General features: G+C 37.1%; 1 protein-coding gene and 1 long non-coding RNA gene across 3 annotated transcripts in view; one reads left to right on the forward strand and one right to left on the reverse strand.

Annotated features, from left to right (window-relative positions):
* The window catches only part of LOC144284506 (uncharacterized), a 54,282-nt gene that overhangs the window by 37,158 nt on the left and 1,618 nt on the right, over positions 1-15,506 (forward strand). The window lies entirely within an intron of this gene.
* Positions 5,384-15,506, reverse strand: part of POFUT3 (protein O-fucosyltransferase 3) — a 78,795-nt gene continuing 68,672 nt past the window's right edge. For both annotated transcript variants that reach the window (XM_077849104.1, XM_077849105.1), the window contains one exon: positions 5,384-6,108. In XM_077849104.1, the coding sequence (XP_077705230.1) occupies positions 5,884-6,108 (225 nt within the window). In that variant the 3' untranslated portion in view covers positions 5,384-5,883. The remainder of the gene's footprint in view (positions 6,109-15,506) is intronic.

Consider the following 15,506-nt stretch of genomic DNA (forward strand, 5'->3'; position numbering starts at 1 on the left):
GGAAAGTTTCTAAGTATCAGGAAGCTGTCAAGCTCAAAGTGGTAGAAATTAGTTTTCCAAAACGTGTTTATTCAAAAGCTGAAATGTTATCATGGGCAACAGCTTCTACCAGTTTTCGTAAAGTGCTGTCACATCTCATTTTGTTTTCATGGAAATGACTGACAAAAATTTAAGCCTGAATATCCATAGTTTGCTAGGTGCTCTTTTGAGTAAAAATGATATTACATGAAAAAGCTGCTAGATTAGCTCACAACTCAATCACACAAGTGTTTTTCCTTGCAATTTCTGTTGTGCTTTGGTACGTAGAAGTGACTTATGTACACTCCCCATTTTGTCACACAGAATATTAAAAAGACATGTACTCAAAAGATCAAGGTTTAATAAAATCAATCATTTTTATTGCTTCATCAAGGACATTTTAAAATAAAACCTGCTTTTTTTCCCGTATGATTCACTAGATGAGTGCCCATAGTCATGTTTACTCTGTAAGAAGTAAGTTATGTTAGGCTGCTTTCACAGGCTCCTGGGAAAGATAATGCCCCTGCCTCAAAACCCTTAATAACAACCCCCTACCCACCCTGATGGTCTTTAAGTTTATTTACCTACTCAATCAGGTTTTTTTAAATTAAGCAGTCTGTGATAGTAAAATTCAAAATATCCATAATAGACTATTTGGGCTGGTTGTACAACCTCCTCTGGTGAGCTAGGTTGGATGACGTGATCCATGGTTCACATGATAAATCAAATTTTGACCTAATGCTCAAAACATGCTTGGAGGTATTAATCGGTGTGCAATTTTGATTCATTTCAGAAGATTCAGAGACAATCGCTCAACTGCTCATGTCAGTGGTTCCAGGGGGACCCAAAGGAGCAAGGATAAATATCTGGGAAGAAACCTCAGGAAGGTGAAAGGAGTCTCTGTGTATCATGACTGGTCACACCCCTTAGGGAAACAGCTCCATCTCCAACTGACCACAGCTTGGCTGTTAAGCCCAATGAGTTGAGAAGACAAAAATCATGGAAGGTCACTCCTGCTCCTCCCCACACCCTGCCTCGTGTCCATCTCCTTAATAATATGCACCACCAGCACCAATGGGGTCGCTAATTTAATGGGTTAGGCTCAAGATATTGATAGGCCGTATTTTATTAGCCAGTGAGGTTACTATGACTTAAAGGTGGGCTCCCACGCATTGCACTCATATTCTTGCATCAATAAATATAAAGAGTAAAATGGGGCTTGTCTCCCAGCAGAAGTCCTGAGCAGGCTTCTCTTTTTTTTTTTTTTTTCTTTTCAGTTAACAAGTAAAATGTATTACTTAGAAGGAGCAGGACCTCCTGACCTGGTCACCCCTTTCCTCTCTCCTGTTATGGGCACAGTAGGCTCCTCCCAAGATTGAGAATGGCAAAATTGAAAAGCCTTTGCCAGAGATCACTGCACTGGGATTAGCTGGGTTTGCACAGCTACTCTAAAAAGTTGTTTGATTTCCATTACTCTATTAGGAGCTTAGTGTAAAACTCCATCAGAAATCCCATGAAGGGGAGAGACAGTACGATTTGAGCATTCCTAGGTCCCTGGCTTTAATACAATCATAATATCACAAAGCCTTACCCAGAACCCTTCATAGCCCTCTCCCATGTCTGATCTGCATCTGCTAACATGCAAAGCACAATGCCTATCTCATAGCAATATGTATCAGATAACTAAATGGAGAACATTTAGTTTATTTAGTACCATTTATAAGGGTACCATCATCGCTGGTACTATGATTAGCCATTCCTTTGTTCTGTGTAAATCTCAATCAAGGTCATCACAAACAAAGGGTGACAACCACAGAGAGCCGTTAAGAGCTACAGCTAGCATTTATGGAATGAAGTCTGAATACTGGCTTTTTACACTTCACAACCTCATAGAGCAGTTGGACACTTAATAAGCTTTTCCTGGTGAGCAAACTGAAGCTTAGAACAGCCAAATAACTTGGCCAAGTTACCATCTTTCTTTTTGTTTAAAGATTTATTAATTTATTTGAGAGAGAGAGAGAGAGAGAGAGCATGAGTGGGAGGGGCGGAGAGAGAGGGAGAAGGAGAATCTCCACCAGACTCCCTGCTGAGTGCAGAGCCCAAATTGGGGTTTAATCCCATGACCTTGATATCATGAGCTGAGATAAAATCAAGAATCAGACACTTAACCGATGGAGCCACCCAGGTGCCCCCAAGATATCATCTTTAGATGATATATTCATAATTCAATTTTCCAAGTTTTGTAAGCATTTTTATTTCTGTAACCAGAAGAAATTAAAGATATACGTTGATATTAGAATTATGCAGTAAAAACAGTATCACTAACAACAACAACAAAAGTGAAAACAAAGCAAAGAAATTCCCTAAAGAAGGGTAAGAAAGTTCTTTACAGAACATTCGGGATTGCAAAGTTATTTGAAATACAAACTAACCACCATTATTCTCAGCCTGTGAACTTCTACATTTATATTTTGAAGATTCCAAGAAAGACAAATGTCATTTATGTAGAGTTATATCCATGATGCTTTAGATAATATCACTGAAAATTAACTGAAAATTAACTGAAAATTAACTCTACATTGGATTCCCCTAATGCCATGTCATCTTTAGCAGGAATTACGAGTGACACTAATGATTTTTTTAAATGCACAGTATTATGCTGGACATTGCAACTTCAGATCTGCACTGTGCTTGGATTTGTACAGTGTTCTATAGAGATTAGGCTTGCTCTCTTTTGTGTAATTTACAGTATGTGACTCAGAGCAATGATGTTCATTTTTGCTTATGTCTTCTACTTCCTAGTAGTGGGTACAACACTATATGTATTCAGTCTGTACTAATAATGACAACAATTCAATTGATACTCTAGTTACTACACTCTAGTTCTTTATAGCAACAAATTAGCCAGTCCACAATCAGGTTCTGAAATTTTAAAATTGCTCCATGGTCAAAGGTCAAAGTTACCTCATTTTCAGATGAAGATGTGAAGACTGCTGACTAGCATTAGTGAGCACTTCCTTCAACATTTCTGAAAAGGTTTCTATCTACCTTCACAGCCATGAGCCATTCCTCATAGTCGCCCTGTGAGACAGGACTCTGTTAATCAGAGTTCACAAATGGAGACAGTAAAGTCAAAAGAAAGGTGTGGTCTCATGGGATCAACAAATACAATGTCACTGACAAGGAACTCAAAAACACACAGCTCCCTATTTGAAGATAAGAATCCTGCTACAGTGGGGCCATGCCCCTCACTCCATGATAGCAATTATCGTACATGCAGGTACCATCTTATTAATGAAAATCCTATTATAGAAGATGCATGTGTTAAACAAAAAAGTAATAATAATGATAAAGTCTCAAATCTACAGATACTCATAGAGTCCCAAAAAAATTCCTAATTTATTTTCGTTGAAACATTTTCAATCTTATGGAACTCCCTCTCTTCCGACCTCTTCTCCCACAAGATGTTTATTCCACATTAAATGACCGATTATTTCATTTCACTAAATGTGTTCAGGGGTACGTACTTGAGAAAAGTTTAGGGAGAGTTTTATCTATGGAGTCTTGATGAAGAACCAAGAGAGAACAAAACTACATGCAATGTTGAGGTTTAAAACATACGTGCAGCATATGAGCACTGGGTATCTGTTTTAAGGCATTTATGGACAACTGGAGATTTCGGATAATACCTTACCAGATGCACATCCTGGGCTTTCTCTGAAGAGTACAACAACAAAAATCACTCAATATACAATTTAAAATCTGGTCTGTAACAAGCAATACCTCTTTCCAATGCTTTCCTTTTGGATAATATCAGAAAAAAATGGCAGAGATAACCTACTTTCTATTCCTAATACTACCCAAGAAGTATACTTCTCCCTCCAAAGAGCTTTCTTCCTTTGAAAACTATGCAGTGGTTCTAAATGACTTGTGAACTGCCTAAGTAAAAACATCTACAAAATCAAACTTCTTAATTTTGATAAAGAACATTACACAGAAAAGAACAATGACCAGCCCAATCACTTCTTCTTAGGTATAAAAACTAAAGTTCAGGGAGGTTCAGAGATTGGTACCAAATCACATTCACTTAATGGCAGTGCTGGGATTGAGAAAAACCCAGTCATAGAACCTTCTCCCACCCAGCAATGTGACCTTTCCTGCTTCTAAGAGAAGGTGCTGGTTTCTATCCTCATTCCTCCAGCACAGCCAGAGAGAGCACTACCCATGAAAGATATTGCTCATGCTGGCACATAAAGCCACTGGCCTGGGTAAAGGGGGGACATGAGAATTAAGGACTCTCCCTGTCCTTTGGTGCTTACATCTTTCCACAATAAACAGCACCAAAGACATGACTCGTCTGGTGGCAAGAGGTTTTAGTATCCTCTAAAAGCCTCCCCCCCTCACATGGGAAGAAAATGTGAGCCACTCTCTTCTGCTGTTCTTCCATGGAGCTCCAGTGGATGCTCTCAACAAGACGGCCAAACCTTCTCTCTGACAGGATCAGAAATGACAGGGAATGCTCACCAACTAGAGTGGGCTGACCACTATTACAGGCTGTATATCATCCTAAGAAAAGACAAATCAGGGGCACCTGAGTGGCTCAGTGGTTGAGCATCTGCCTTTGGCTCAGGGCATGATCCTGGAGTCCTGGGATGGAGTCCCACAGTAGGGAGCTTGCTTTTCCCTCTGCCTATGTTTCTCCCTTTTTCTCTGTGTCTCTCATGAATAAATACATAAAATCTTTTAAAGAAAAAAGAAAAGAAAAGAAAAAAGAAAAAAAAAGAAAAAGAAAAAGAAAAGAAAAGAAAAGAAAAGAAAAGAAAAGAAAAGAAAAGAAAAGTAAAGAAAAAAGAAAAGAAAAGAAGGCAGCCCTGGTGGCCCAGTGGTTCAGCGCCGCCTTTGGCCCGGGACGTGATCCTGGAGATCCAGGATCGAGTACCACGTCAGGCTCCCCGCATGGAGCCTGCTTCTCCCTCTGCCTGTGTCTCTGCCTCTCTCTCTCTCTCTCTGTCTCTCTTGAATAAATAAATAAAATCTTAAAAAAAAAAAAATAAAGGAAAGGAAAAATCACTTTCAAAACAACTGGAGTTCCTGAGGGCACTCACTTCCACTCTTATATTGATCGAAAAGTACAGGGTATCCAGCCTGGAACATACGATTATTATTCTGCTCTGCAGTATGAGGGACAATTGAGAACATCTCACCTTTCAAAACACACAAGGAGGAGGCACATCTTCATAAGACATTCCACTTTGGGAGGAAAGTGGGACAGGATGCAGGGCAAGATGAAAAGAAGGAAGAGAGGTAGTAAGAGTAAGCAGAAGGTAGATGTATACGTTCTTCTGACTCGAAGAGAAAAAGCGGATAAAATTCACACAGCTTTTATTACTCATTCGTCCCTGAAAACCAACAGATGGAATCTCTCATTGCCAAGTTCTAATGCATTTCATGTTCATGCTCAGCATCAGGACACTGGGCTTGCCAAATTACTAATAAACTGCAGACAGTGAGGTGAGTATCAAGATTCCACAGCTCCACCCTCTGCCTCCCTTGAGTGAGGGGAGTACTCGCTCCACATTAGCTGAATTTCCACAAAAGGCAGCAGGTACATCAGTACAGATATGTAAACTGAAGGTGACCAGTGTCCATAAGAAATATTTACTTTTTTAGTATAAAAAATATAGAGGTGACCCCTAAGGGTAATTCACAGCCATGATCTGAGAGCACTCATTATGAGTACTGTGGCACTTAATCCTTATCCTAAGGGATAGTCAACAAAGTAGCTATGATATTCATATATTAAGGCAACCTAGAAAATATACCTCAAGATATCTCTAGTCTATATCATTCTGATACTTTTAGAAATTAGTCCTTGAATACTAGGGCCCAAAACTCTTGAGCTGAAAAATTTTTATTCCTATCAACCAGCCACCTCAGTGCCTGGGCTTCTTTCTTGGATTGCTCAAAGCTTGGAATCCACATCTCCCGCAAAGAGCTCCAACGTGGAGCCAGAGGTGAGAAAGCAAACACGGCAGGCTCCGGGCAACTCAGATGGCTAACGTCTGCCTTCCATCTCTTGGGTGGTAAGCCCTGTGTGAGAGAAAGGAAAGAAGAATTAAAAATATAAGAAAGTACAAGTCCTGTGTTCCTATCTCAAAATAACAGAACCCAATATATACTTTTCCTTTAAAGCAGATATCTTCACACCGTGGCAATACAAATAGTCTCTTGCCAAACATTTTTATGAAATTCCAGGACACAGGAAAGAAGGAAGAGATGCTACAACCTCCTTGCAAGGAAAAGTCTAATTCTGAGGACCAGCTGTTAGGCTCTACCGACAGTAACACTGGAAGTTAAAAAGCAATGGTGAGATAACTGATGATTGCTAACATTAGTGGGGAAAACTTTAAGGAGAAAAAGAATACTTGCATAGCTCAAAATACCTCCCCCTTCAAATATTTATTTGTTATCACAGTGGTTTTGACTGAGGTCCACAAATTGTCTGGCATTTCTCTCCCAAGGAGGTGGAACTTAATTTCTCTCCCTTTGAGCACGGCGTGGACTTAGTGACTTGCCTAATGGCAAGGGAAAACTAGTAAACTCACAGAGAAAAACCTAGCAGATACCACCTTAACCAAGTGATCAAAGTTAACATTGCCAGTAATAGTTCACTTTGATATGGTGTATCCCCTGATATGGTATGAAGGGTTCTTTCACCACTGCAGTGATAGTCCCTCAAATCTGTAACCAGCATTTTAACATGAGACGACATCAGACAAATCCATGGAGGGCCGGTCTACAAAAATACTGACCAGTGCTCCTCCACAGTTTCAAAGCTCTTAAAAATCACAAAACTGAACAACTGATCATAGTTTGGTGGAGACTAAGGAGACATGAGAGCTAATTTCGACATGATATCTTGGATTTGATCCTGGAACAAAGGATAACAAAAGGATGTTAGTGGAAAAACTGGTGAAATATGACAAAAGTCTGCAGGTCAGTTAATAGCAGTGGGCCAACACTAATTTCTGAAGTATTGACAAATGTACCATGGTGATGTACAATGTTAACAACAGGGCAAGCCAGATACAGAGTGTACAGGAACTCTGTACTATCTTTGTAACTCTACTGTCAATCTAAAATCATTTCAAAATTAAAAGTCTTTTAAAAGGTGATGCAAAATGCCTCCAAATTCTAAGAAAAATGGATAGTTTACACTCAGCTAAGCTATTGCTTAAATGTTCGAGTAGAATGAAGTCATTTTAGACATCCTCACATATCCCTTCTCGGAAAGGTGTACGAGGGTAGGATCAAACAAAAAAGCAAACTAAGGAAAAGGGAGAAAAACATAAAAGAGATGTGTCAGAAAAAGATAAGAAAGGAAAATCCCCAAGTGCTGGGGAAGAGAGCTCTGACTCGTGCTCCATGAGCTGGTAGAGGGCAGCCCACACACTGAGGAGGGTCAGAAGGCTCTGTGAGCTATTTCTCCAACAAGATGAAATGTAGATTCCTGGTACTTCTGAACATCTTCAAAGGAGAGTTAAACAATCAACAAGGATTGAATGAGTGATACGTACATAGAAAAATAATCCAGCAAGAGGCAAACAAGAAGGAAAAAAGAAGCTTGTCCAGGCCAGGGATACAAATCACAGTACACTACATGGTTCATTTCAGAATAGCAGGTACATAGTCATGATCACATAAACACTGAACATCAAAAGAAAGTGAGTGTATAAGCATGTTCTTTAGAAACAATGAGTAAATATCAAAATAGTGATTGTGGTGGTAACAGAGTGCTACTGGGGAGAAAGGAAGGGGGAAAGTAAAAGACTGCTCTCTTTTTTAACTTTGCAGAACTATTTAATAGTTTAAGCTGTGTCCATAGGTATCTTTTTCTAAAATTTTTAATGTGAAGATAGTAGGGTTTATAATGTGTTGAATTTGTATTAATTAGAATCTTCATCCATCAGAAATTTAGAAAGCAGAGTAGAAAAATCAATTTGGAAATGTGACAATTTGGGTACCTACCTATGGTTGGATCAACACATTCTCTTTGTTGAACCTCTACTATGCTAGGAAGCATATTAGAAGATACTAGGGTGCAGCCTGTAAAAGAGATGATCTAGAATGCATATAAAGCTTTCAAGCATCTGAAGGGACTCTAAGTAGAAGATGGAATTAATGTGTTTGGAAGAGGGCCAAGGATACAGTAGCCCAAATCCTCCCTGCTCTTGGGGACCGCTGACAAATGATCATGGAGCTTGGCTTCAAAGGTCTGGAATTAGAGCAGTTTCTTTACCAAGACAACACTGAGCACAGAGAACCAGAACACAAATCCAAATAGCAAACCACTATTAGGAAATGCTAAGACTTAAAATCTGGGAGGTCTAAACACCAATATAAAATAATACCAATTTTTTTTCAAAAGACCAGAAATAGGCTCAAAATTGGGGTTACTTTAGCCAGAGTTCATGGCTAAGTAGAGACTGTATTTGGAGGAAGAGTAGAACAGAATCAAGTAAAAAGGACTCAAAATGATTACCATGAAACAACTTTTGAGAAGCCACTGCTCACATTTATTGACTAATAGGTCCAGATGCAAGGCTATATAGCCCAATGAATTAAAGAGTGAGAAACAAGTAGCTAAGAATGGACTATAGAAGGGAAAGTGTGGGTTCAAAACAAAGAAAAATATAACTGTCAAAAATAACAAAAGATTAAATGGACTACCTTAAAAAATAATGAAATCACCAACACCAGAAATGTTCCAAGATCATTAGCAAATGAGTTGTTCATTATCCTTGAATCACCAGTCAGCTGGTAGCCATATTGACCACTTACCGTTGGATGGCCTTCCCAACCCTGACCTTGCATAACTGTTTATATAAGAAAGCCCGTAATAATACTGTTTCCTTGCCTGCTCACAAAAGAGTCCATTCAAAAGTGTAGAACAAAGTTGCATCTGAGGTGATATTATTACAAAGAAAAGAATTTTATGAAATGGACTCTTATAAGTTAGTGTTCTTGTAGAAATATTTCACAGTATGACCTGAAGGGAGTGTGTTTGATGAAATAGTTATGACATTTTAGAAGTAACTAAATTTCAGCATCCCAAATTGACTTTCCAGCTGGGGTTCTGGGCAGAAAAACAAGCTATTTCTAACATATGATTAACAAATACTTTGCTTCCAAAGAGAACATAGCTCCCATTCTAACAATAAGGACAACGTGAAACAATCTATAAATTCATAACTACTCTTGAGCCCATCAGGGAACTGAAACCACACAGCAACCAAGTAAACTGAATTCCATAATAACAAGATGTTCTAAGAGATGGATACATAATCTGTTCAACCTTTGACAGAATACAGGAGAAAGATTTCTTATTACCTACCTCTCATACAAATAGGTAATAAGAAATCAGTTAAATTTTTAACAAATTCTTAAAGGTGAAGTATGGACTACAGTGACAGTTTGGAATACATAGAAGCCCCAGACACAAAAGAAGAGTTCAAAGCCACTCAAAAGCTCTTTCCCGGGATGCCTGGGTTAGCTCAGTAGTTGAGTGCCTGCCTTCGGCTCAGAGTATGATCCCAGAGTCCTGGGATCGAGTCTGGCATTGGGCTTCCCCATGGGGTGCCTGCTTCTCCCTTTGCCTATGTTTCTTCCTCTCTCTGTGTGTCTCTCATGAACAAATAAATTTTTCAAAAATCTTAAAAAAAAAAAAGGGCCCTTTCCCAGGGACCTCCATCAGTTGCCCAGGAGGAAGATTTGGAGCAGAACAGAAGACTGAAAATATTTTAAACCGAATTAACATTAACATGATAGCCTAAATTTGTAGCAGGTAGATCAAGCAGGGATTAGAGGGAAACTTATAGCATTAAACATGTATATTATGAAAGTATAAAGCTTTAAAATCAATGGCCCAAGTTTCTACCATAAATTTGAAAGAGAGAAAATTAAGTCCAAATTAAAAATAATTAAAATAATAGAGAACAGAAATCATTAGGATATAAAGAAATAAAAAAATAATCAGAGAAATCAATAGCTAAAATTATTTGAATAGATCAATGAAATGGATAAACCTCTATTTGGATTAGTCATGGAAAAAAAGAAAAGACATAAATTAATAACAGACATGACAGAGGGGACATATAGACTACAGACATTAAAAGGATAAAGGAATACTAATAATGGTATGCTGGTCAATTTCACAAGTTGGATAAAATGAAAAAAAAAATCCTTAGAAGACACAATCTACCAAAAGTTCACTCAAAATGCAATGAGTAACAGGAATAGTTTTATATCTATTAAAAACAATTCAATTTATACTTAAAAACCTTCACACACACACACACACACACACACAAAAGCATGGAGCCTGCTTCTCCCTCTGCCTGTGTCTCTGCCTCTCTCTGTGTCTCTCATGAATAAATAAATAAAATCTTAAAAAAGAAAATATGTAAGGAAAAAATAATACCAATTCTACACAACCTCTCAGAAAACACAAGAAAAGGGAGCATGAGACCAGCATTACCACATATGAAAACTAGCCAAGGCATAGGAGAAAAATATGGAACAGTATACCTCATGAACATGGATGCAAAAATTCCTAACAAAAACTTTAGCAATTCAAATCCAACAATAAATGAGAAGGATAATGTGTTATAACCAGTGAAGTTTATCTCAAGAAAACAAGGTCAGTTTAACCTCCAAAAATCATCACTGTAACTCACTATTAAATAAACTAAAAAAGAAAAATCATATGATCATCTCAATGGATGTAGTAAACCATTTAACAAATTCCAAATCCACTTATGATAAAAATTCTCATCTAAGTAAGAATAGAAGGAAACTTTCTCAATTTGATAAAGGGCGTCAACCAAAATCCTACAGATAATGTCATAAACCATGATAAAGTTTTCTTTTTATGACAGGGAACAAGGTGAAGACATATGGTCCCAGCAGCACTATTCAAAATTATAATAAAGGTCTTAGTGCAGTAAGGAGGAAAAAGAGAAAGAATAAAAGGCAAATAGAGATCGGAAGTCAGAGTAGAATCATCTTTTTTTTTAAATAATATGATCATTTATGTAAAAAAAATCCTAAGAAATCTGTTTAAAAGATATAGAATTAATCAGTGTAACTAACAAAGTTGCAGTCGATGAAGTCAACATACAAAATCGATTTTACTTCTATTTACTAGCAACAAATGATCAGAAAATAAAGTTTTTAAAAAAATAGCTTTTACTATAGTATCAAAAAATGTGAACTACTTAGGGACAAATTTGACCAAAGAGTTAAAACCTGTACACAAAGAACTACAAAGTAATGTCTAGATAAATTAAAGAGGACCTAAATAAATGTATAAGATACATCATTCCTCTGGATTAAATGTCTCAATATTGTCAGTTCTCTCCAAATTAATACATACGCTCAACACAATCGCAATGCAAATACTATCAAGCCTTCTCATATAAATTGGCAAACTGACTCTAAAATTTATATGGAAGAGCATAAAACCTAAAATGGTGAAAACAATTTTGAAAAAGAACCGAATTGAAAGATTGACACTATCTGATTTCAAGACTTATTATGAAGCTGTAGTAATTAAATATATGCATATTTATCAGTCTAGAAATTAACCCAAATATACAGCTAATTGAGTTCTGAAAAAAAAAAAAAAACAAGGTAATTCAATCAGGAAAAAATAATCTTTCCAACAAATGGTGTCAATACTATTGGATACCTAAATAAACAAATCTCAACTCTTATACTATGCTGCATTACAAAAATTAACTCTAAGTGGACTATAGACCTAAGTGTCTTGCTGGACAAAATTTCTAGAATAAAACAGGAAGAAGCATATCTTAGTCACCTTGGGTTAGACAAAGATTTTTAAATAGGACAAAAAACCCACAAACGATAAGAGAAAAAAGTGATGAGCTGGACTTCATCAAAATTAAAAACTTTACATTTCAAAAGATACTGTTAAAAAAAATGGAAAAACAACCCCAAAACTGGAAGAAAGTCCTTGTTATATAAAGGATTCTTACAACTCAAGATTAATAAGACAACTCAATTTGTTTAAATGAGCAAAGATTTGAAGAGACATATCACCAGAAAAGGTATTGATGTTAGTAAGATACCACTATGCACTCGCCATAATAGCAAAAACTAAAAGACTGACCACACCAACTGTTAATGAATAGAACTCTCATACAATGTTGGTGGGAATGTAAGATAGAGCAACTCTGGAAAATAGTTTGGTAATTTCTTAAAATGTTAAACATACATCTACCATATGACATAACCATTCTGCTCTTAGGTACTTACAGAAGAGACATGAAAGCCTATGTCGGTACAAAGACTTGTACATGAATGTTCATAGCAGCTTTATTGTAACAGCCAGAAACTGGAAACAACTCAAATGTCCATCAACAGGTAAATGGATAAGGACATTTTGGTATGTGCAAACTTCAACAATAAAGAGAAACTATTGCTATACATGGTGCTGTGGATAAATATCAACATTACCATATAGAGTGAAAGATGCCAGGCACAAAAGAGAATCATTATATGATCCATTTATATGGAGTTCTAAAAAACTGACTTAGCTTCTTTGTCAAAAGTGACACAAAGCAGAGTTGTGGTTGCCTGAGGTAGGAGATCAAAGCAGATGGATTAAAAAGGGCCAAGAAGAAACTCTTGAAGAGGTTGGAAATGTTTGTCATCTTGATTGTGGTGATGGTTTCACAGGTAAATGTCATAATTAATCAAACTATACACTTTAAATATGTGCAGCTCATTGTACATCAATTATATCTCAAAGCTATTTTTTTAAAGTTTATCCCAATTCTGTAAAGTTATATCTGTGATGATTCCATGTTGTACCTATATTATAGCCTTTTTGAGGACAGGATCACTTACCACTAATTGTTTTTAACTGACTAATTAATTCAGTATTCAAAGACTTTCCCTTACATAAATAATGCATACAACACAGCATACAAGCCAACTCAGATTCAACAGGTGTGGTGGACAGACTGCAGATGGCCCCCAGGAATCCTGCCTCCTGGTATCCATGCCCTTGTAACCCTTTCCACTCATGTGTCCATGTTATTTGTCACTTGCTTCTAATCAATAAAATAGGGCAAATGTGAAAGAATGTATGTGATTATGTGTCCATGATTATATACACACAGGTGGTAGCACTGGTCTTGCTGGACTCCTCACTCCCTTGCTGGCTTTGAGGAAGCAAGCAGCCATGCTGGGAAAGCCCATATGACTAGGAACTGTGAATGGCCCCTAAAAGATGAAGGGCACCCCCCAGCCTCCAGCCATCAAGACATTGAAAGTCCCACAGGCACAAGAGACTGAATCTGCCAAAAGCATGTGAGTTTAGAAGCAGAACTTTCCCCAGCTGAGCCTCCCAATGAACACACAGCCCTGACTGATACTTTGATTGCAGGCTTCCAGGGGACCCGCCTAAGCCATGAGCTAATCCACAGAGACTTGAGATGACAAATGTGTGTTGTTGAAGGCACTAAGTCTGTGACAATATTGTTTACACAGCAATAGATAATTCACTAGGTCTGTGTGGAGGGGAGCAGGAGAGGAGCAGAGTAGAGGAAACGGAAATGCATTTGACATCCTTATAGTATTTTCTACACACAAATACAATGATTGAATTATTACCAAGCACAAGATAAAAAATAATCAGAGTTAGAGGAAATCCAATTATTTCTTTTAGCTTTTCTTTGGCTGAAAGAGAAAAAGTGAAGAAACATATAAATAACTTACTTTAAGGCATGCCATATGTAAGCTGTAACCAATCTTGTAGAACAAATGAATAAATGCAAGTGAAAAGAACTGGTCTAATACCCTTTAATTTACTTTCATGGTATATTTTGTTCTGCTTTTCAATGAGCACATTAGCATTTAGGAATTGCAGCACAACCATTGAAATGCAAGTAAAGCCTTTTAATCATCTTCACTGACCACCCCTCTGGGAAGAATAAGAGCACGCCAGAGGACAAGCTACTCCATCTCTTTTTCTTCGAAGACCCCAAGGAGAAGGACATTCAATTACACTGCCTTCTGGCACTCTGAAACACCATAGTTAGCTATTTCTGTTGGAAATGCAGGAATAGATGTATTCTCCTATGATTTTTTTAAAACCTATCTACCTGTGTCATTGCACACTCTTTTTGAATCCCCAGTAATCACTCCAATAGGGCATCTGTGAGATGCAGAAGCAGTTGGAATGTGTAGTTCTCTGGTTTTCCATAACTATAATCTCCAAGCTTGGTAAGGATTGTGATAGGTAGTGCAGGGCAAAGCATCACCTTCAGAAGTTCTGTTTTCTGCTTTGTTAGACTTTTAGAATAAATCATCGGGATAGCATGGGCAATTCACGTGGTCTCTACTTTCATGTTTTTTGCAGTGTGTGGATTTTGGTTTTTGTAATGTGACCTTATAAATTAGGTGAAAAAGGAAGTCGCTGGAAATCAGGATGTGAGAAAAATGATGTAATATTTAGTGTTTGTGTTGCTGACCAATAAACTTCACTCACAATAAATGATTTTAAGAGTAAAAATTTGTTATACAAAACCAGATAAAATAACTTAAATTTCTATAATAATTAAAATGAGGAAAATAATCTTGCAAATATTTTAAAATTATCTAAATACGTACATAGCATATGAAAGCCTTATATAGTATACATGCAATACACAAAAATAATTCCATATACTGTGTAGGTTTATGTCTGAAATTAATATGCTAACCAAAATAAACATTTCAATATTTAACAAAAATTGGCTTCAGAGTATTCAGATAAATGTTACGTGTATATGGGAGCAGGTAAGGGAACAATGGGTGATAACCAAGTAGTTTATGTGGCCAATCTCATTTCTTTTTAAATTTCAAAGTAATTAAAACTAATCTTTCTTTTTCTTTCAGTAAATTACCTTTTAACAAATCTAGTTATATACTAAGTGGGACCATTCCTTGTAAAAATAAGTAAAATAATCAAATAACCAAATGTTAAGAGCATCAAGAAATTTGGAGATAGTACTAAGAAATTTCTTTTCTTTTTAATTTTTTTTTAAGTAGGTTCCAACACGGAGCTTGAATTCATGACCCTGAGATCAAGATCTGAGCAGAGATCGAGTCAGACGCTTAACCAACTGAACCATCCAGGGACTCCAGAAATTTCTATAGAATAATTTAAGAAAAACAAATCTTTTGAGGATTATCCATCATCATTTGAACATTTTCTCTATATTGATAAGCATGTGTGTGCCAGAAAGAAAGAGCAAGAATGAGAGGCAGGGAGGGAGGGAAGGAGAGAGAGAGAGAGAAAAGGAGAGATAGAGAGAGAAAGAGATGTTAATTGATTGCATACATGAAATGAAAAGTTTCAAAGCAGCACCTATGAGGCAAGCATGTAAGGTCTGGCAGAAACCAGAGAAGTGATGGAAAAA

The sequence above is a fragment of the Canis aureus genome, chromosome 15 (genome assembly GCF_053574225.1).
Source record: "Canis aureus isolate CA01 chromosome 15, VMU_Caureus_v.1.0, whole genome shotgun sequence".
NCBI classification, from domain to species: domain Eukaryota; kingdom Metazoa; phylum Chordata; class Mammalia; order Carnivora; family Canidae; genus Canis; species Canis aureus.